The 21755-nt window shown below is 38.4% G+C and overlaps 1 protein-coding gene across 12 annotated transcripts in view; it reads right to left on the bottom strand.

Annotated features, from left to right (window-relative positions):
• tjp1a (tight junction protein 1a) overlaps nucleotides 1-21755 on the bottom strand; it is a 224543-nt gene that overhangs the window by 28901 nt on the left and 173887 nt on the right. For 6 of the 12 annotated variants that reach the window (XM_088333674.1, XM_088333678.1, XM_088333679.1 and 3 more), the window contains 11 exons: nucleotides 19635-19759; nucleotides 19455-19557; nucleotides 18158-18488; nucleotides 17874-17980; nucleotides 16980-17148; nucleotides 15993-16125; nucleotides 10703-10839; nucleotides 9471-9576; nucleotides 6985-7135; nucleotides 1327-1435; nucleotides 1007-1226 (listed from right to left, as the gene is read on the bottom strand). In XM_088333674.1, coding sequence (XP_088189800.1) covers nucleotides 1007-1226; nucleotides 1327-1435; nucleotides 6985-7135; nucleotides 9471-9576; nucleotides 10703-10839; nucleotides 15993-16125; nucleotides 16980-17148; nucleotides 17874-17980; nucleotides 18158-18488; nucleotides 19455-19557; nucleotides 19635-19759 — 1691 coding nt within the window. The remainder of the gene's footprint in view (nucleotides 1-1006; nucleotides 1227-1326; nucleotides 1436-6984; nucleotides 7136-9470; nucleotides 9577-10702; nucleotides 10840-15992; nucleotides 16126-16979; nucleotides 17149-17873; nucleotides 17981-18157; nucleotides 18489-19454; nucleotides 19558-19634; nucleotides 19760-21755) is intronic. The other 6 variants (XM_088333675.1, XM_088333677.1, XM_088333685.1 and 3 more) reach the window with 1 other exon arrangement.

The raw sequence follows: 21755 nt of genomic DNA, 5'->3' as shown, positions 1-21755 counted from the left end.
CAAGGCTGAATTCAAGCACTTTTAAAGGACTTACAAAGTCAATTTTTCAATTTCAAGAACATTAAAAGAAGAAATCTGGTGTGAGTCATGTCTTTTGCAGATCCTAAAATATTGTACATCTGCGATTCACATATGTAATCTCTAATCTCGCACATGCACTTATCAGGTTAAACAATTTTTAGATCTTGAGTCAAGTTAAGTCAAGTCACATTTATTTGCATGGCCCGAAATCACAAAATGACTACACAGGTTACAATCACACCATCCCTTGATCTTAAACTAACAGGCGGGCAAAAAGCATGAGGAAATTAACAAACCTTGCAAGTGGTAACCCTGCTTCCAAATACGTGTGTAAATATTTTTGAAACCAATATCTCCCCATATAGGTGTTAGGTAAAATGACAGTAATATGTAGTTTACATTTTCAGTTGAGGGAAGTTCTTCCCATTACAATTTACAACTGGAAAACGCTACCGTAATGCTTTTGCTTGACCCATAATGAATCTCCATACTTGTTCTGTAATCTTTGCACTGATTTATAACAGTAACTAATTTCATAGTGCCCTAAAGAGGTGTAGCATGCACCTGTCCTCATGGGAGCAAACCAATGGGGGCTGATGACGCTTCATGGTACAATGTGGAACAATATAATGCCAGCTGCCATAAAACATGAGGTAAGAAATGCAATGGCAAAGCAAAGCAACCAAAGAACAGTTTCGGAGTCATTTTTAAGCAGACTTGTTGAGAAACCTGGCAACCATTTCAAGCATTTACAAGCACTTCACCCAGAATGCAAGCGCTTTTAATACTTAAAAACACAACAATATAATTCAAGCATTTTCAAGGATTTTAAGCACCTAGACAATTACTGCAGGAGTCATCAACCTGTTCAAAATTACGAATATATGTGACCCGGTTTACATTTGAATTAGAAAAACAAGTCTAAAAACAAAAATAAATATCTTTTTTACAATTACATTATTCGAAGGCATGACCTTAAACTTACCTGTTCTTGTTGGGTATGATGCCCCTCTCCACTTCCTGGTGATTCTTGCCAATGCGAATAGCAAGCCAGGAGCCCAATTTGCCATTGTACAGGGTGTCCACCACTCGGAACACCTCACCCTTGTTGAAGCTCAAGCCATATGGTGACTCTTTTTCATACTCGAAATGTGTGCGAATGTAGAAGGAGTCGCCCACGTCTGACTCCACTATTCTCCGATAAACTAGAGATGATTAAAGTAAAACAAAGTTAGAAATTCACTGTGAAATTATTTGAATATGCTGGAACAGATGGTAAATGTGTTTCAATGACTTATAGCTCACCATCTTTCTTCTTCTGAGCGAGAATTGTAACTTCCTCTCCTCTTGGCAGATCAAGAAGAAACAGCACTGCTTCTTCTCTAATTATGTTGGCAAAGTCCACATTGTTTACCTACAGGTACAAAAAGATGAAATGATTTGTAATGGTGATCAAGTCATTTCCAGCATTTTATTGTGATCTTGGTTTGTTTTTGTTACTTAAAGTATATGAAGAAAAAATATCAAGACCTTAGCATCATTTAAGGAAGATATCAGAGATCCAAAAATATATCTACAGTTTACATATTAGATTATTAATCTTGCATGTGCATTTATTGTGACATATTATATTAAGATCTTGAATAAATCGCATATATATCTGTGGATCTGAACAATACGTGTGTAAATAGGTTTGAGATAAATGACTAATAAAGTAATATATATATATATATATATATATACGTATATATAAAAAGAGTAAGATATAGCTTAAATTTCCAGTTCCAGGAAGTTTTACCCATGATAACTGAGAAACGCTACCCTAGTTTTTTGCCTAGTTTTTTGCCTGGCCCATAAGAAATGTTCATAATTGATATGTAATCCTTGATAATTTCCAAGTGCCCAGTTTGAGTGTAGCATAAATCTTTCCTCTTGGGCGCGACACTTCAAAGAACAATGCCGTACAAACTAATGCCAGCTGCCGTTAATCATGAGGAAAGAAATCCGATGGCAAAGCGAAGCCAGAGAGCAGTCTTGGCGTCACTTGTTGTGAAACATGGCAACAATTTAAAGCTTTTACAAGCACTTCACTCACAATACAAGCAAATGTATATCTTTGAAACACATTAAAACTATTATTAAGGATTTCAAGCACCCGTGTGAACCCTTAAGATAGTATGAGCCGTTAAGAATCAGTAAATTAAAAATAATATTTTTTTCATCACATAATATCAAATCATCCCCTACTAAGTTACTCCTCCTTCATGTCTTGCCGCCCTCCTTAATACAATAAAGAATGTTTATTGACTTTGCTTTAGAGGTTGCGGGGGATGTGGAAACACATGGTCTGAATCACTAAACTTCAGAACAACACCTTTATCCTTCCCAGAAACAGGATGACTATCTGTGTTTATCTCCACTAGCACACTAGGGAATAAATGCAACAATTGAAAACAGATAACAATATCCTAGAAAGTGTAACATGTTTGTTTGGGGGGGACATGACCAAACACAAAATGTAAGCCATTGCATACATTGAAATGTTTCATTGAAAAATGTGCAAGCTACAATTAATACCGTAATCATACTTTTTAAAGGTCAATGCCACTAAAATGATTTTTGTGCTACCATTTTAATCATTGATGGAAATGAGCATATTAAGACATCTACATTTTTGGTTGACTTAATTTCACAGCTTAAGTATCACATTGAAACTCTGTATCTAAAAATGTTGCCCATTTTTCTATGAGACCCTTTACCATTGGTATGACAATTACTCTCAATAGGATACATTCACCTGACAAAAGCTTTCATTGATTTGCCTTTGTTGAAACGAATTTCCCAGAATATTATCACAAGTTATATGTTGTAGAAATGTTTTCATTACATGAACAATGAATTCAATCATTTTTAGCAGCAAAAAAAAAAAATGTGCGTGAAAATGCCTGACTTATATGCAGCATGCAAAATACTTAGAAACAATAGACACACATTGCAGGTTATACAAACTGTAGATTCCAGGCTGAAATCAATAACGTCATCCAGTCAACTGGTACTCAGTAAAACAGGGGGTAGTGTCTGTTCAAGCGTTCAGAGTAAGAACAACTTCTGTTGTTTGTTCATGTTGAAGACAAAGGGGGCCTTAACACAAGGCACAGCTTGGTAATGACTCATGGCCTGACAGATAAAGTGCATTGTACTGTATCCCCAGAACTCTTGTGGTACTCGAGTCCAGTGGATTCATTAACGCTTGTGTAGGCTGGTGCTTCTTGCTAACCACCAGCTGTTCCACCCACTATGATGTGATTTTTTTTTTTTAAACGAACTTGACTAATGATACTGCCGAGATCTTGAACGTACATGATTAACAATGGGATAACATAAAGGCTTCGAGGAAAAACCTTTCTTGATCCAATAAAAAATTTCAGCTCAGACACAGATGGACAAATTACTTTTTTCCCCACTAACACTGCAGAGTGTCTTAACAAAAGACCAAACACAGGGTTCATCCTCCTTTTTAATGGCCAAATCCAAGCAGTTTTTAAGCACTTTTGAATCCAAATTTCACATTTCTACAGTACCGTTAAACTGGTCTGTGTCTATATAGTGCTTTTCAAGTCACTGAAGACCTTCCAAAGCGCTTTACCCATTCACACACACTCACACACCGATAGCAGAGTCAGCCATGCAAGGCAATTACCTTCTTATCGGTGCATTAGGCTTAAGTGTTTTTTCTAAGGACACTTTGACATTTAACTCTGAGTTGGGAATGAGAGAGCGCTAAATCATGCCCACCATAGTTATGATATCTATGTAGAGCAGCCGAAACAACAGCGACCGTCTCTTACTCTTACTCGCTTATCCTGATAACATAAACCAGCTCGGTAGCCTAGATGGTAGGGCGCCCGCTTCGAGACTGGGAGGTCGCTGGTTCTAGCCTCGGCCGAGTCATACCTAAGACTTACAACATTGGTACTCATTGCCTCCCTGCTTGGCGCTCGGCATTAAGGGGTTTGGTCACCTAATGACTCCCAACACAGCAGTTGGGTCTAAAATGGCAGCGCCCTGTTTGGCTGCGGCTGCATTGGCTCGCTACAGTTTAACCGTACGGTCAGGTGTATCGACATTTCGTTCTGTGTGCATGGTTACAAAGAATGACAATAAAGGTAAATTCTGTTCTATTCTACTATAATGTCTTCCTTATTATGCAAACTATCATAAGACAGTAGAAAAGGGTCTCAAATTTTATATACAGAGTTATATTTATGCCGTCAAAGGGGTCCAAAGAGGCTAATAACCTTTTAAAGGGGTGCAAAATGTTGGCGATCTATGAGGAAGTCAGAACCCCCCCTACCAACTACACATAGAAATAAATTCAGATTTGTGAGGGAGAATGGTATTTAGAGGATATACAAATGAGTGACCCAACACATCAAATTCACGAAACGATTGGTGCAATCTCCACCCATTTAGTCGGACAAGGAACCTATAGAAACTACATCACGAGCCTCACAATTTCAATACAGAGGAACTGCATATCCTATCCATCCCATAATTTACAAGTTTTACTTTAATTACGAAACGCCAACTTTGCATTTATTTGCTAACAAGGTATGCTAACAAGGACGCAGTGATATGCTTAAAAAAAGCGCAAGAGGCCGCAGTAACTTCTCTCACTGACAACCAACCGACCCAACAGCAGCGTGAAAAGAATAAAACACTACTTTAGAACAAATTACTTTATTTCGGTTCCCATCAATCCTATGCACGTTGAGTTGGTGAAGCGGCAAGCATGCCATGCATTGTGTGATACAAAAAGGAGCAGGGCTGTTGTCTGCCTCTTGCTCTGATTAGCTGAAAACAGCACTGTCGAGTCTATTACTCAAACCTGCGACCTCTTTGTCCCAAGACGGGCGCTCTACCTCCTGAGCTACTGCTGCCCAAAGTAAAAAAGGTTGTGAATCATGTATTTTGCAGAGCCATAAACATATCTGTGATACACAAATGCAATTTTAATTCTTGTATGTGCATTTATCAAAACAAATTATTTTTAGGGTCTTGAGTAAATCACAAATATATTTATTTTTCTGGCAGTTCTCTCGGGCACGACCTTTAGGGGGCGATGACAGTTCACAGGCCAATGCAGTACAAACTGATATCAGCTGCCGTTAATCATGAGGGAAGAAGAAATGCATCAGCAAAGCAAGCCACCAGAATGCAGTGTTGGCATCGTTTTAAAGCAGACTTTTTGAGAAACATGGCAACTATTTCAAGCATTTACAAGGCCTTCTTCCAAAATGTACTGTATTTTTAACAACAATAAGGTGTACATACAAGTCTCTGATTGTCTTCAGATTGTGTGGCACGCCCATGCAGAGCAGCAGACATAGACCAGCTCGGTGGCCTTGGGGCTACCCCGCCCCCGAGTCAGGACTTCAAATATTTTGGGGTGAACTCTGATGTTGTTGTGAGATCACTCACATTTCCAACTAAATACAACTTGTATGCAATCTTCTGTGACTTTTATGCATTCTCCCGCGTGGAAGCGCCAAGTTTTTCACAAGCAGAAGAGGACATGTAACGCAACACTCAATGCATCAACTGTTTGCAGAAGCACTCATAGATGCTAACCCCGTAGTGTATCTTTCAATTTGAAAGTTATTGTTATCCTCTTGGTGCTTTCGATTCATAAAATGGTGTCAAATTTTAAGCCGATTATAATAATGGAAATGGATTATCAATGGTTGGGCTAAGGTGTCGGTCGGGACTCGGAAAGTAAGGAAAGTGAACCTTTTAATGGAGATTTAATGCAGCTATTCTGGTCAGAAACCGAGGACAAATATTTCAATGGTTTTCCTTGATATGGATTTCTGGAAAAAAAAAAAACGTCACTTTTTATCTGTGTTATTTACATTGTAATCAATACTTAAATGAATCACAATGAAACTCAGTTTTGCTTCTGATGTATTTTGAAATACGCACACTTGTATGCTTGTCTGTGTTGTAACCAGATGCAGAGGGCACCTCTGCCTTATCAGGCGGGTGTGGTCTGTGTAGTGTTAAGTACAGTAATAGAACGAGTTAAAAGAGACGGCGCCTTTTAACACGATGCGCCGTATGGTCCCAAAAATATGGTAAACACTTTACAATCCTTGAAAATACAACATTAAAATTCGACTGTTTTCAAAGATTTCAAGCACCTGTACAAACCTTGAAAATGATTTGTTTTAAAATCAGATAAGTCATGAAAACTACATAAGTCTAATTAAGTCATTCATCCATTTTCTAGCTGCTTGTCCTCGAGGTTGCTAGGGCCCATTGCAGCAGACTATGGGCAGGGGACACCCTGGACTGGTTGCAAGTCACAGGGCACACATGGACAATCCTCCACAAACACTCATACCTTGGGACAATTTGGTTTAATGATTTTGAAAAGTTGAAGAAACCAGAGTGCCTGGAAAAAATCCGCTCAGGCACAAGAAGAAAAAGCGATATCGACAGAGTGAGGTAGACTTGATAACCAGTCATTCAACAAGTCGCCCATTGAAATAGGTTTGTGTTAGGAATTGGAACCACTGTTGTTAGAGGGTCAATTTTGACCTGGGGTCTCCCTCAGTCCTGACCACCAAAAACAAAGGAGTATCGCTCAATGTAGTTATTACAACCTCCTGACAAACATTATATGCATCCATAACCATATATTCCCATTGTAATTTGATTTTATGGCCCCTGAAATACATCTGTTATTACATGTTTTAACCTTGAAATGGGTGACTGGAGACCCTAATACCAAAGAAATTTGTACACATTTAAGACTTGTAAATTTAAACTAACCGACTGGCAGTCTCCCCCTGGCATTTTGTTAAATCAGTTAAAACATCTTAATACGAGTGTTAAAGGAATCAACCTGCAAAATTTTACAAACGGAATTCAATGTGACCATATAGTAGCAGTGCTTCATACCCTGAGAATCTGGTCCCCTTCTTCAAGCCCCTCCTTGGCTGCAGGACTGTCCTCTAAAACTCCTGCGACAAAAATTCCAACATCATTCCCTCCGGCTAGCCGAAGCCCGACACTCTCTCCTTTTTTGAACTTGACCAGCTTCATACTTGGCCTAAAACAGAAAATTAGTTCACAGACTTTATTTCGATTTCAAAAGAGAACATCCGGGCTTCTATTTTGCATTGATCAAAAACAAAACCCTATGTTCCCATATGTTGGGTATGGGTCCAGTAGAGGACTGAGTTTTAAAAAGTCACAAATTCAGAATACACTCTTACGAGCTTTGGTTTTGCAGTCATTACTTGTATGAGTTGAGATTTATGTGCATTGTTGACAACACCTCACCCGTTAGTAGGGATGTAACAATAAATTAAATTATTGTGGTATCATGATATTAAAGCAGACATAATACTAGTATCATTGTGTCAGGTAGGGCATCTTAAGGCCTGCTTTTATTACATCCGTCAAGTTCATGTCATTCTGCATGCAGTAAAGCAGCACATTTTTTTTTTTTTGGGTTGGGGCGGGGGTCTATTGCGTTATTTTAAACTATTATTGCAATTTCGATGCAATTTTTGATTTTAAAAGGAAAGTGCATTTTCTGTGCTAGCACTTGGATGCATAGCCTACGAGTTCATACACTCTTCCATGGGTGGGGTCGATGATTAGTGGGGGGGGGGAATAAAAATACTCATGGTATCATGTCATATACATGTTTTATGAGGAATACCTAAGCCCTACCCTGCAGTAGTTAATTTGTGCCGTTTCATTTCATTCCGGAATATTTTAGCCACACCCTCAGTTAATCACTCTCATAAATTAAGTCCATCCATTTTCTGCCCTGCTTCTTGACTAAGGTCAATGGGGTGCTGAAGCCCATCCCAGCTATCTTCAGGCAGCGGGCAGGGGACATCCTGAATTGGCTGCCAGCCAGTCGCTGAGCACATAAATCAAGTCGTATTTTTCAATATTTCTTTCAAAAAAAGCATTCATTTTAACCCACTTCATCTCAAGGCAAAATTGTAAACTACATCAATGAGGATACTTGAAGCGCTTGAGCCAATTTCAGCTCAAATAATTGATTGGCTCAGTCTTTTTCTTTGCCAATTTGTGATGTGAGCCTGCTTATTTACATTGATAACCGTTGCAACATATTTCCATTACTAAAATGATTTGTAAGGTTCATATAGTGAAATTCCTCATAGTGTGGGTTATATCCCTCATAACTGCTAGCCTACGACTGTGTTTTTAAAGGACAATATTTTTAAACAGAGTAAGAATCTAACATTGGACTTTTCTTTACAATTATAACAATTGTTCTGTAAAGAAAGAATTGCCTAAAATAGTAACAGATATTGTTCTTTGGCATATTATTTTAAGATATGAAAAATGTGTTATGACCATACCTGTAATAATAACAATAATAATAACAATAATAATAATAATAATATATTGTATTTTGAAACGCCTATCAGGACACCCAAGGTCGCTGTACATATGAGTAGGACACAACAATAAACGAAGAGTAAAACAGGAGTAAAACAAGAAAGTAATGAATAGCCAATAAAATACATTATAGTTAAAAGGGGCGGTGTGTGAGGCATGTGGTCAAGAATAGGCAAGTCTGGAGAGGTGAGTTTTGAGTCCCGATTTGAAGGTGGACAGGGTCGCAGAATTTCAGAAGTCAGGCGGCAATGAGTTCCAGAGCCTGGGGGCTGAGCGGCCGAAAGCTCTGCTCCTCATGGAACTGAGGCGGCAGGAGGTATAGGGAGGAAGATGATCTGAGGCTGGGGGATGGCTGTACATTTCACATTAAACACATAACCTAAGCTTGGATATCAGAAGCGATAACCAAGCCTGTTTTCCATGTCTTCCTCCTCCAACAAAGCTTATTAAAAAGATACTGTCTGGAATTAGGAATTTGCTGATGCCGTCTTACGGCTTTTGTCATCGTTGCAGCCTCACTCTCCTTTGTGTTGCGCGTGCAGGTGCCTGCATTTCTTTGGGACGCTCGAAAAACTTTTTTTCTTCATCTTTCTTAGGGTTTGGGTTAAAGTTTCGACTTTACTTGAAACGGGCCTTTTCTTACTTTCACCAGGTTCATGCAACACTCACAAAAAACTGCAGTAAGGAGCATAAAGTCAGCACTTCTAATTTCTAATGTGTTCCGAGCCACATCAGCCTTGCTGAAAGATGAAAGGAGATAGGTGCGGGAGATTTTTTAAGGGCTCATTGAACACAGTTGGGCATACTTAATAGTGAAGATATTCTACCTTCAACTTTTAAGGACACCTCAAACAACACACCCCACCCCATTCAACAGCTCCCTCATAAGCTATATGAAACTAGGAGACATGTAAAACAGGAAAGGTTCCCTACTCCAACATCAGCATACAGGAAGGTGATTTATGACTGCCATGATTCATGTTTGAGCAGAAGATATTGACCTGAGGATACTGTCGTCATGACCAGCGCTGGGCACCGGTGCATCAGAGGGGCTGACTGGCAAGTCTACGTCAGGCTGACCAGGCTGCGCATACACAGGCTTTGGTTCTGCAAAAGCACAACAAGGAGCTGGTTATAACGGGAACCACAGAGTAGGAATTTCGACAAATACCTGATATACTGTCAAAAGCGGGTCTAACGTTCGTTCATTCATTACACTCTGTACGCTTAAGCAGTGGTTCTTAACTCTATGGTAGCTTATGATACCCAAACGTTTCATATGAGCAATCACCGAACCCTATTTTCTTATGGAGGTAAAAAAAAAAAACATGCATGAACTCATAATTAATTACAAAACTGCAACTCAGTGTGACATTTACAGTTGCCTTTAAAAGAGCAGTTCAGGTATGCATGGCTTTACCTTGGCAATTGCAACACCCATGTCATTTTCATAGCAAAATCTGTTCCTTTTTGTTGTTTTTATGTCCAGGCCGACATAGACACGAATCATTGACTTGTGCAGCCTCATCATGAAATGTGAATGGCCGTCTCACCCATGAACAGAAGTATCAAGCTTGTCTAAGTGCGTGCCAATTGCTGGATTCAGTTCAATGGGTGCAGAAATCTTACTAATTCTAGACAAATCGTCAATCTTACTTACATAGTTGTCAAGAAAGGGAACGTTTCCAAAGTTAAACCGAACAAATTTGTCCAACTACCTTTGTAACGGGCTTCAAAGAACCCCTGAGACTGATCCACCGAACCTCTAGGGTTTAATCGAACCCGGGTTAAAAACCACTGCTCTAAAGCAATAATTTAGTACCTTCATCTAACATATTGGATTAGCCTTTGTTATTGGGCTCTAAAATGTTGTAACTTGAAAAAACACTGAACAATATTGCATTACAATTTTAAAGGCAGTGTTAAAAATGAACAGTTCGCAGGACAAGAGAGCATTACTTTAATTTCAATTCAAATACAGAATAATTTGTGAAAACCAATACAAGAACTTGTAAGAATGTCGACAAATATATCAACAACGACCCTAGAAAAGAGAAAAACGATACCTAGAATAAAATGCTTGGGAACGCTAACAATAAAAGATAAATATTTCATTTATTGACCTCTGCTTCAGAGAAATATTTATTTCCATCAAATAATGTCCCCCTCTTATAAAGACATACAACAAAAAGCATAAAAAGCTTTCAAAGGTGTACAAGGAAAAATCATGTACCAGGCAGCGGAGGTAAATGTTTGTCATCTCTGGAGCTAGTTTGGTCACTGCCCTGAGACAAAACCCCATCATCGGAGCTTTTAAGTGGGATGGACATAACTCCTGGTTTAGATCTCTCCTCCTCTCGACTTCGATGGCTGCAACAAAGAAACCACACAGAGCAACAAAACATAACTAAAATGGAATCATTAAATTGAAGGTTAGGTAATATAATTTGGTGTTAAAGGCTTGAATTTGGTGTTTATGACATTGAAGAGGCTAAACACAGCTCAATAAACAGAACCAACATAGAATGTCTAAAATAAACAACCATGATTAATTATCTTTAACGTTACATCCATGGACTAATGACACATAGAACTGGCACCATCAATAAATGAAATAATGTAACTAAATATAAAAACATTATTTCCACAGGCTACTCCATACAACCTCCCTCTGACTTTTTAATAATAAAAAAAATAATAATCAGTATTAACACTATAATTATTTAAGTCATTCAAATCAGAATTTGGATTAAATAGATTCAGTGTTGGAAGTAACGAGTTACAATTTAAAGAAAGGCAACTACTTTTCTCGGTAAGGAGAACTGTAACATTTTGTAATTCAACTGCCAACAACAGAGTGCGATACTCCGCTACGTATTAAAGGCATATTATGAAATACAATGTCCTCTGATAACCGCCCATTCATGCTTCGTTCATGTTGTCACATACAACCCTCAATCCGCCAGCGACTTTAAAAAAGAGTGGGCGTGTTTATATGTACCTAAAAAATCCAAGTATACACAGTTACATTGGAACCGTCTCAAGCACAGAGTACAAGGCTGCTGAATTTTTCCTCATGGAGATATTCTCCGTACGGTACATACTTACATACAAGCCAAATTTAAGACTATGAAGTAACATTTTCAGATGCAGGAAGTTTGTGTCATTACAATTTACCACTGGGAAACGCGACCTCAGTCTTTTTGCAAGCCCCAAAACAAATGTTCATAACAGATACGTATTCTTTGCAGGTATACACATTTTATAGTGCCTTATTTAAGTTTAGCATGCACATGTCCTCTTCAGCGCGACTCTACGGGGGATGACCCTTCATAAGAAAACGCCATACAAACTAATGCCAGCTGCTGTTCATTATGAGGGAAGAAGAAATGCAATGGCAAATTGAAGATTTCAGAGAGCAGTGTCGGCAAAATTTCCAAGCACTTCACGCACAATTCAAGCACTTTTTAATCCTTAATTCACAAAGCGTTTTGAAGGATTTCGAGCACCTTCACAAATACTGAACATTTGAAAGCAGTTTTAGAAAGTAAGCTTCTATGTGAGTGTATGCAGTTATTTGTAACTAGACAGTTACTTTTGGAGTAACACGCTACTTTAGGGTGTCAGTAACCTGGGGGGAGGGTGGTAACAGACTTGGATTTCAAATAGAGTAACTAGTAACTGTAACTAATTACTGCTTTCAGTAATGCGAACACATTATCTGCTATCCCAGGTTTCCCTCCCATTTTGAGGTTGACATGTTACGCACCTACCAGCAAAATAGACATCTCCATGAAATGAAGATAGCCAAATAAAATGAGTTTTCTCAGGTAAATTAAGCTTTTATCTTACCATAAACCTAGTTAAAAGTAAAAGACAATCACTAGAATGAAAATCTAATTTCTTTGGGCGAAGACAGTGAGTAAGACCCCTCCCCAACCGGCCCAACCTAGAAGACAACTTTGTTCATGTGTCTGTGTGCGTGTGTGTGTCTATTTGTATTAAAAGGGAGTGTTGGGTGGTGCTGAAGGGGGTTGGGAAGAGCGATGCATGAGGCCTAAAGAGAATGGGCTGTGCTACTTAAAACAATAGTTGAATTCCAATCCCATCACATGACTGCCTGCTGGAACAACACTTCAACTGTACTAAGAGCCTTTAAAAAAATAATCTACAAAAAGCAGATACAACAAACTGCTTAAATGACTGCCATTAATGGATAAGAATACGTTAAAATATTTAGTATTACTAATAATAATATCTCAATTCTTTCTGCTCAGGATTGTTACTCCAAGCACAGTCAAGTTCAAATTCAAGTACAACATTCATGAGATTTTCGTAGAGCTGCCGTCTATTTACAAAGAAGCCCTCAGGTAGATGGTAGAAATAATCGTGCCACGTGTAATATTCAGTTTTACAGTACATTTAAAAATACTTGCTCAAAGGGACGGCGTGTAATATTTGACCAACAGATGTTATTGGGTAGTGCAAGCAGCAAAACAAGTGCTAAAAACCACAAGAATACACAAAAAAGAAAATAAAATGAAAAAGGAAAATGAACAAAAAAGAGAAAAACAGAAAAAGTCCGAACAAAAATGGATAGTGTAAAGCACAAGACCAGGTAAAAAGAAAAAGCAAGAGAAAGGGAAATCAAGAATATTGAAAGGAAGAAAAGGAAGACAAAAGGAATGAAGGAAAAATGTAAAAGAACGAAAGAGAAAAGGGGACAAAGAAAAAACAACAAGGGAATAGAAAAAAAGGAAAGAAAGGAAAAAGGGAAACAAAAAAGAAAAGGAAATAGAGAAGAAAAAAGGAAACAAAAAACGGAAAAAAAAGAAAGAAAACACAGGAGAAAAGGACAGGTTTAGGTCTACCTGTTCCAGAAAGATAGGGGACAAATATTTCAGGTCCCTCTAAGTGAGGCTCACCATATGTAAAATGAATGCAAATTTCTCTGCGAATGTTTAATAAAAAGGGCTTATTTGTATGAAAGGTCATGTAATTCTATTAGTTGAATCGAAACTTTTGATTCAACGAATGAAAAACAATTTGAACCACCAAGAGGTGGTGAAATAAAAAATAATGCACACTGTCACTTTATATTTGCCCTCTTCCATTCTAATGATGAATGCTGTGCATGAAATATAAGACTGAAACTGGAGCAAACTAGGGACACTGATTAAAATTAATTCACCACAATTGAACACCACCACCACAAGAGAAATGTTCAAAACGTATTTATAATACAACTGAAAACATTTTTCATATGAATAAAACATTTTTGCAGTTAATTGATTTTTAAATATTTAGAGACCACAACAACAAAATGAGAATTACTCACACACAAGCCTGCATAAGCTGCACCATGACAAATTAAGAGGATCTGAAATCAAAGTTCCTGAAAACACGATTTCCTACACCAGAAAAAAAAAAATTAAAAAAATAAAATTCAAGCCCAAATGAAGATTCTGTACATGCAGGGAATTTGAAATGATTTGGTGGTCCAGTCTAAACCCCTGAGCATATCTTGTCCAAAGGAAAAGAATGCCTCTAAGCTTTGCAGCCAATCAGGTTAAGCAAACCATCTGTCCTCGGGCAAAGCACTGTGGGAAGTATGTCAAATTCCTTTTATCCTCCTGAAACGGTAGAGATAATAAAACATTCTCTTACGTCACAGTCTAGTGACAGTGACGTTTTTTTCTATTCAAGCGCTCGGCAGAAAATGAGAGAAGCCGATATTTCTTTAGCTCCCAATCACTTGCCCGAAAGGGAAAGTTAGTCAACAGAGGCACAGGAAATAAACCATGTTCATATTCCTATTATAAAATTGGACCTTTTGTTAATTTTTGCTCACACACCCAAAAAAATATTTTGATAATTTTCCAGAACCATGTCTAGTTTTCATCCTTCTCTGTCTGGAATTTCTGACATAAAGACGCTTAGTTATTTGAAAATAATAGAATAAAATTTGGAAATATTTAGTTTTCCTAATAAAAAAGGTTTTATTTAATTAATCATGATTCCTAATGCACAAAACAATGAACAACCGCAGAATATATCCATCTTTTCGGTTAGACCATTTTACTGAGATCATTTGCAATATTTTGATGAATGGTTCTTGGTACAAGATACTAAATCCCAAATCTTTAATGTATTGCTTTGAACGGTAGAATTAAATTGCTTTATGACAGTCTAAAATACAATAACAACTCAGGAGGATCATCCTTTTTTTGGGGTACAGTAATCCCTTGCATCAAGCTTTCTTATTCCACTTTAATTTCAAAAGAAACTGCTCGCCTCTTCTTTACACATTACACCAACCATATTGAATGGATGCACGAGATATTAAACGATAAAAATGTCAAAGTTCTTAGCACGCTAGAGATAGTGTAGGCGTAGAATTTTAGGTGCGCATGAATGATAATAATAATAATAATAATTTCCTTGTATTGTCATTCTGTGTAACAATGTACACAGAACGAAATGTCGATTGCACCTGACCCGTTGTAGCGAGCCGATGCAGCCGCAGCCAACAGAGGGCGCCGCCGACCACTTTTTAAGTCTTAGGAATGACTCGGCCGGGGCGCGAACCACCGACCTCCCAGTCTCAAAGCGGGCGCCTTACCATCTAGGCTACTGAGCTGGATGCCAGTAGGGAGACGAATGTCGCGAGAGTTGGTATGAGAGTATAGGAGAGCGCGAGAGTTTGGTGTGTTTACAATAAATGGGTGCTGAAGGTTGCCGGTCTTCAAAGAAGTTTCTGAGTATTTTTTCATGAACGAGGACCAATCCCTTACCCACACAAAACAACACGCTATATTCGTGGCAGCAGTGAGATTACGAGCAGGTGAAGGAATGATGTTTACACACTAACTAGAAAGAGGAAGCAGATTTTTTTTACTTCTGGGTGGATGCTGGGGGACCTCTCACAGTGCCACACGCTGGTAGTGGCGGAAAAACATGGAAAAAGGTGCACACAATACAAAATCTAACTTACAGCAATGTCAAGATATTTTGGGACATTTAACAAAATGCATAAATCACAATAAATTCCCAAAACGTGTCGTCTGACTAAAAATATCTCTCGAAATGATGCCTCCCAACAGGGCAAGAGTAGCAAAGATATGCTTTCATCTCACTTGGCCATGCGTTCGGCTGTTTTCGGCAGTGTTCGGGTTTGTTAGAGAAAAACAAATCACACCGATTTTTGGGACGAATATTGATTTCTTCAATAAGTCCTTCGAGGACTGATATATAATAGTAAAACAACTCAGCTTTGCTCTCAAAAACTAAGCCTTACAACAGCATCAGTGCCTCCATGAGGGATTTGATGGTTTGTGCAATGCATGCATGCTATGTCTTTGTCTAGCGATTTATGTATTAGAAGTGGCCAGTCAGCAACTTACCTGTGGAAGTGGGTGATGGATATATGAGCAGCAGGGGTAGTATGGATATATTGCAAGGAATGGGAGTGGCAGAAGTGTCAGACGTTTAAATCAGTAGTTTGCGATTGATTAGTCCTGTACCTTCCATTGGTGATCTGCCGAGGTGAGAGCCGGAGATGATCCGATGGTTCGTTCTTGTCAGGTGAACGTGATCGACCCCGGCCGCGGGAACGATTGGAATGGTCTGATGTCAGTGAATGTATTTCTGAAATATCTAAAAATCACATTACATTCGTTTGCATTAAACTGTTCAGTGAGCTTTAAAATCAAAATATTCACTGCCCAGCTCTTTTAAACGGTTTGTCCAAGATTTTCATGGCCGAATTCAAACACTTTTTAAAGACTTTCAAAGTGAATTTTCCAGATTCTTCAGTGCCGTTAAAAGAAGAAATCCGGTGCAAATCATATATTTTGCAGATCAACAAATGTATATGCAATTTTTAATCTTGCATGTGCATTTATCTAGACATTTTAATTTTAGATTTTGAGTAAATCGCGAATATATTTGTGAATCCGAACAATACATGTGTAAATATTTTTGCAACAAAGCTCTCCCTATATACAGTAGGTGTTGGGTAAAAATATAGTAATATGTACTTTACATTTTTAGTTGCAGGAAGTTCTTTCTATTACAATTTACCACAGGGAAACACTTCATTTTTGAATGGCCTTCAACGAATGTCCATAATTGATACATAATCCATGCACTAAAACACATTTCATAGTGCAACCGTCCTCTAGGACACGACCCGTAGGGGGCGATGATGCTTAATAGGAGCATGCCATTCAAACTAATGCCAGCTACTGTTAATCAGGGAAGAAGCTACCAGAGACCAGTGTCTGCATCAGTTTTAAGCAGACTTGTTGAAAAACATGGGTACAATTTCAAGCATTTATAAGTACTTCTCTCAAAATTTTAGCACTCTTCAATGCTTGGAAAGCAGTTTCAATAAATTTCAAGCACCAGTACAAACCCTTTTTAAAACATCATCTGTCCCACAAACAAGAACAACAACAAAAATCGCAATAGTCTATTGTTGCATTTTCCGAGCCACGTGGTTATCTTACCATCTCTATCGGAGTTGTTGGCTGACGGAATGCTGTCATCGATGTCAGGTATGTTCAGGAGCGTGGCTCGGTCGTCTCTCTGAACAACCATTTTCAACTTGCCCTTTGATCGCTCTATCAGCTTCTTGGCGTCTATCAACGACAGGTTCTCAGTAACTGTGCCATTGATCTGGTGTGGAAATAGATGGGTGATTAATATTGAATGACATATTAATGTGCAGCATTAACATTTGAGTAAACCGCAAAGGATTGAATAAGCAACACGATGGCTTGCAATACAAGGATATTTTAAATACCAGCTGTTGCGCTGTACCCCCAGTTTCTGCCCAGTGCTTTATAAGCCTGAACAGATACCAGGCTTTTGTTGTTCCCCCATCAATGATTACTTATGTCCAACCAACATCCAAGGTCCCTTGATAACCCCGGCACCCTTTTTCACTCATAAATAGAGTAGTAAAGGTCACCCCACCAAGTGACCGCTAAGATTCAACACATACTGTTAATAGTCTGATGACTATCCCTCATTTTCCATTTCCCAAATTTTCCCCAGATCGAAGCCTATTCCCAGTCTATTGTATCCTTGACTATCAGATCCAAAGGGTTTTGGGGCAAATCTTGACTGAAGCTATAATCCATATTCATTACAGGGCAATGAAGAATTAAAAAATACATTATAAATCAATTTGTTATCATTTATCTGATATGACTGTCTGATAATGAATTTGCATCAAAAGCAACATACCATCAGGGATTACAATGGGACAATGTGTCATTTTTCCATAGAAAAACGATTAAGTTAATACAGTTTTGGTTTCTCTCACCTTGCATTAACAATGTACTACCTATCTAAATCATTTGCAAACACCTTCAAGCAATCACTCTTTATTCTCTTACCTTCAAAACAACATCTCCCTCCTGGATATTTCCGTCTCTAGCTGCAAGGCTCTCAGGCGAGATGTCCTTCACAAAGATGTGGCTGGCTAACCGCAGTCCATATTCTACTTTCGAAGTGGAAATACAAAACAAAACAATGTTAGAAATCTGAAAGCTGAACTATGCATCTAAAGTATTTTTTTGTATAGCACAGCAAAATTATATTTCTTTAACACCTGTGAAACATTTTGCATCTTACTCCATGTTGCAATTTGAAACGTTTGGGTGGACATTCTGTTGCTCACCTTCATTTTTCCGCGACTTGACAAGGGTCACCTTGGAAGGCCTGCTCTGAGCAGAAGAGGCTTGTGAACGTCGATCAGAGCGAGGTGAGACGCTCCTTTCCCGCGAGGCACTGTGATCCCGTCTTCCGCTGCTGCTACGTTCGCGATCGGGTCGCCGGCTGCTGCTGCTCGTGCCCCCACTTGCGCCAACATAGGCACTTTTTCCAGCACGACCACTGTGAGGCTCATAGCCATCTTCCTCATCACTATCTTCTTCCTCATGCTCTGACATGGTCTCCCTGTCCCCTGGCCGAGAAACGGGGATCTGCACTTTCCTTTTCCTTCGAATAGTCTGAAAGGCGGAAGTTGGTTTTAAAGGATTGAAAGTACTCACGGTTAACACAGGTATTCTATGAAATACAACCCCTGGCAAAATGTATGGAATCACCAGTCTCTGGCAAGCCCTGACTCAGACATTTTACTCCGAAGTAAACACTGGAATCAGTGTATTTTGAGTATAAAATAAGCCCATGTCTTTTGGCAACCCTACGAGTAAAGTGACGATTGTTCTTTCTCTGCTAGTGTTTTTTGTTAGGTTTCGTTTCAAGTCACCACCAATAAATAAAAAATGAATCTGTTAACATCTGCCTTCGTGCACAAGCGGCTCTAAAGCTGCATGCAGCCAAACGGCTCTTTGGTGCGGCCTAATGGCTTCCTACCCAAACAACCCACCATGTATAATGCCCAGCAAGGCCAGTCTCAAAGGGCTGCAAAAATCACAGACTATTGCAAACTACAGACTATTATAAGTTACAGACCATTATTACACCATCCCCTGATCTCAAACCTACATGAGGGCATGGAAAAACTCAAAAACCTCCGCATGAGGAAAATGAAACCTTGAGAAGGGACCACACATGAAAAAATGTATTTTAACGTCACACTTCTACTTTATAGCATATAAATAATCTATATTTCATGTTGAAAATTTGTGTATTATTTGCCCTCATGTAGGTTTTAGATGAGTGGATGGTGTCATAATAGTCTGTAATAATAGTTTGCAATAGTCTTTAATCTGTGCAGTCCTTTGAGACTCTTTGTGATTAAGGGCTATACAAATAAACATGACTTGACTATAAACACGAGATAACTGCACTTTCATTTTCATGTGACATTCTAAACTTTTAAAATACATAGGAGAAACCAAAAATCATTTTCATGCATCAGATTATTTAAAGTATTATACCTTTTGGACGTTTTTCATTAAGAACAGTTAAAACAAGGTACACAAAAAATATGTTCAGGATTTGAAACCTACTATCTTTGCATTTTTGCCACTTTTGCGCAGTTGTTGCACAGCATACGCATGCTCCACGTTGTCCATCGAAACTGCGTTCACCATAACCACACGATCGTTTTCTCTGAATAATGAGAAATAAGGATTATTCAAAACGTGACTGAGATACAAACATATTGCAGGACTGTCATGGCAACTTACTGCAATAAACCCTCTGCAGGACCTCCTTTTAAAACATCAGATATCACAATGGAGGTTTCCCCACTTTGAAAATGTGGGTTGTCTCGCCCGCCTGAGATGGCAATACCAAACCCAAAACCAGCAGCCTGCACATACAAAAATATAACGCAATGCATTTACTCATAAGGCATAAAAATGTGCTTTTCTTTTCCAAAGTGGATGTCAATTAGGGCTGCAACAAATAAGTATTATAATCATCCATTAATCAATGAATCAGATATATCAAAATTCTGTCATTTTAACCTGTGTATTTAACAGAATAACAGATTACTCTGATGTATCATAAATGTAATTTAACGATTTAGCCCATACAGTAAAAAAAAAAAAATAGGCAAAAATGTTTATATTTATTTTCCAAAACCAAGTCCTTGGAATCAGACTGGAAATATTTCTCCACAATAACCCCTTAACGAGAACCCCAAAACACCAACATTAAGGATGATTGAAGACAGAAAATTAACTAACAAAACATTTTGGTAGAGACGTCAGCAAAATCTTTGATTTAAAAAAATAATTAAGCTCTTATTATATATAAAAAGGGTTTGTACACCTCTTTTAATGGCAAAATTGAAGTACCGTATTTTCCGCACTGTAAGGCGCACCTAAAAGCCTTTATTTTTTTCAAAAGCTGACCATGCGCCTTATAATACAGTGCGCCTTATTTATGGATCAATATTAATTCGCAAAGTCTTGCAACTAACTTGCAGCCGCCGACTAGATTTTCCCCCGAACGCCAAGTAGTCCGCGGTGTATGCTGGGATTTATTTACCGGCGTTTCATTGGCTAACCAATGTGTCAATCATCATTTGAATGGATCACTATTGGCTAAAGTTATTCGGAGGTCAAGGGGAGGATCCTTTTTATCATATCCAGGCTGGCATTGGATAGAATGGCAAAACAAAGCCTGAAATTGGCCAAAAAAGGCGTGTCAACCATCAGATGAATCGATCATTATTGGCTAAAGTTATTCGGAGGTCAAGGGGCGGATCCTTTTTATCATTTACAGAATGGCATAGGCTAAAAGGGCAAAACAAAGCCTGCAATTGGCCGAAAAAGATGAATGTGAATAGCATGTTGGGTTGACGGCATAGAGAAAACAGTATTTTACTATTCTGTACTGTATTTGTAAATATTTTACTCTCCTGGATTTACTACACTCACGGATATAAGAGGACCATGGTTGCACATTATTATTGAACACAACGACTTCGGTGAGCTACTCCGGCTATATATTTTCCCTGTATATTGTTTTAGACTGAACTTGATGTTTCTGTGATAAGTGGTGCAGATAATGGATGGAATGGAGTGTCTATTTTTAGATTAAACTCAATTCCAAGTGTTTATTGTCATATATACAGTAAAGTTGCGAGCGAAAAAGAAAATAGAAACTAAAGAATGGTTGGCATTTCTTGAATCCGAAGACTTTAACCTTCCGAATGATGGAACGATGCATTTGAGTGACATCGTACGGACACCGCATCCGCACGTGTTCTCGACACGTATTTGCGTCTTTGCAAGCTTTCGGAATGTTAAGGGGGTAATAAGTTTGACTGAACTATCCGACTGTTTTGTCGACGTTCCCATTGTAGCGCCTTATAATCCGGTGCGTTTTATGTATGTCAAAAATAGGACCAAAAACTATTTTTTCGGGGTGCGCCCTATAACCCGCTGCGCCTTATAGTGCGGAAATTACGGTACTTTTAAGGACGTTCAAAGACAGCTTTCCAATTTTTCTAGTACCAGTTAAAGAAAAAGTATGATACATATATTTTGTAGAACGACAAATAAATCTGCGATTTACATATGAGTTTTAAAATCTTAAGTGCGCATTGATTAAGACGTATGATAAGTAGATCTTGAACAAATTGGGAATAGTTTGGTTTTAGAGACAAATTTCTCCACATATAGGTTTTGGGTAAGATATACTGCAATATGTAGCTTGCAATTTCATTACAACTTATCACTGAAAAACGCTACCTTATTTTTTTGCATGGCCCATAATAAATGTCCGTAATTGACACGTAATCCTTGAACTAAGAAACATTTCAAAGTGCCCTGTTAAAGTACGGCATGCACTGGACC

The sequence above is a fragment of the Urocampus carinirostris genome, chromosome 4, assembly GCF_059441175.1.
Source record: "Urocampus carinirostris isolate Australia breed hairy pipefish chromosome 4, RoL_Ucar_1.0, whole genome shotgun sequence".
Classification (NCBI taxonomy): Eukaryota; Metazoa; Chordata; class Actinopteri; order Syngnathiformes; family Syngnathidae; genus Urocampus; species Urocampus carinirostris.
Note: the sequence above shows the minus strand (reverse complement) of the source record. Positions and strands in the feature narration are given on the sequence as shown.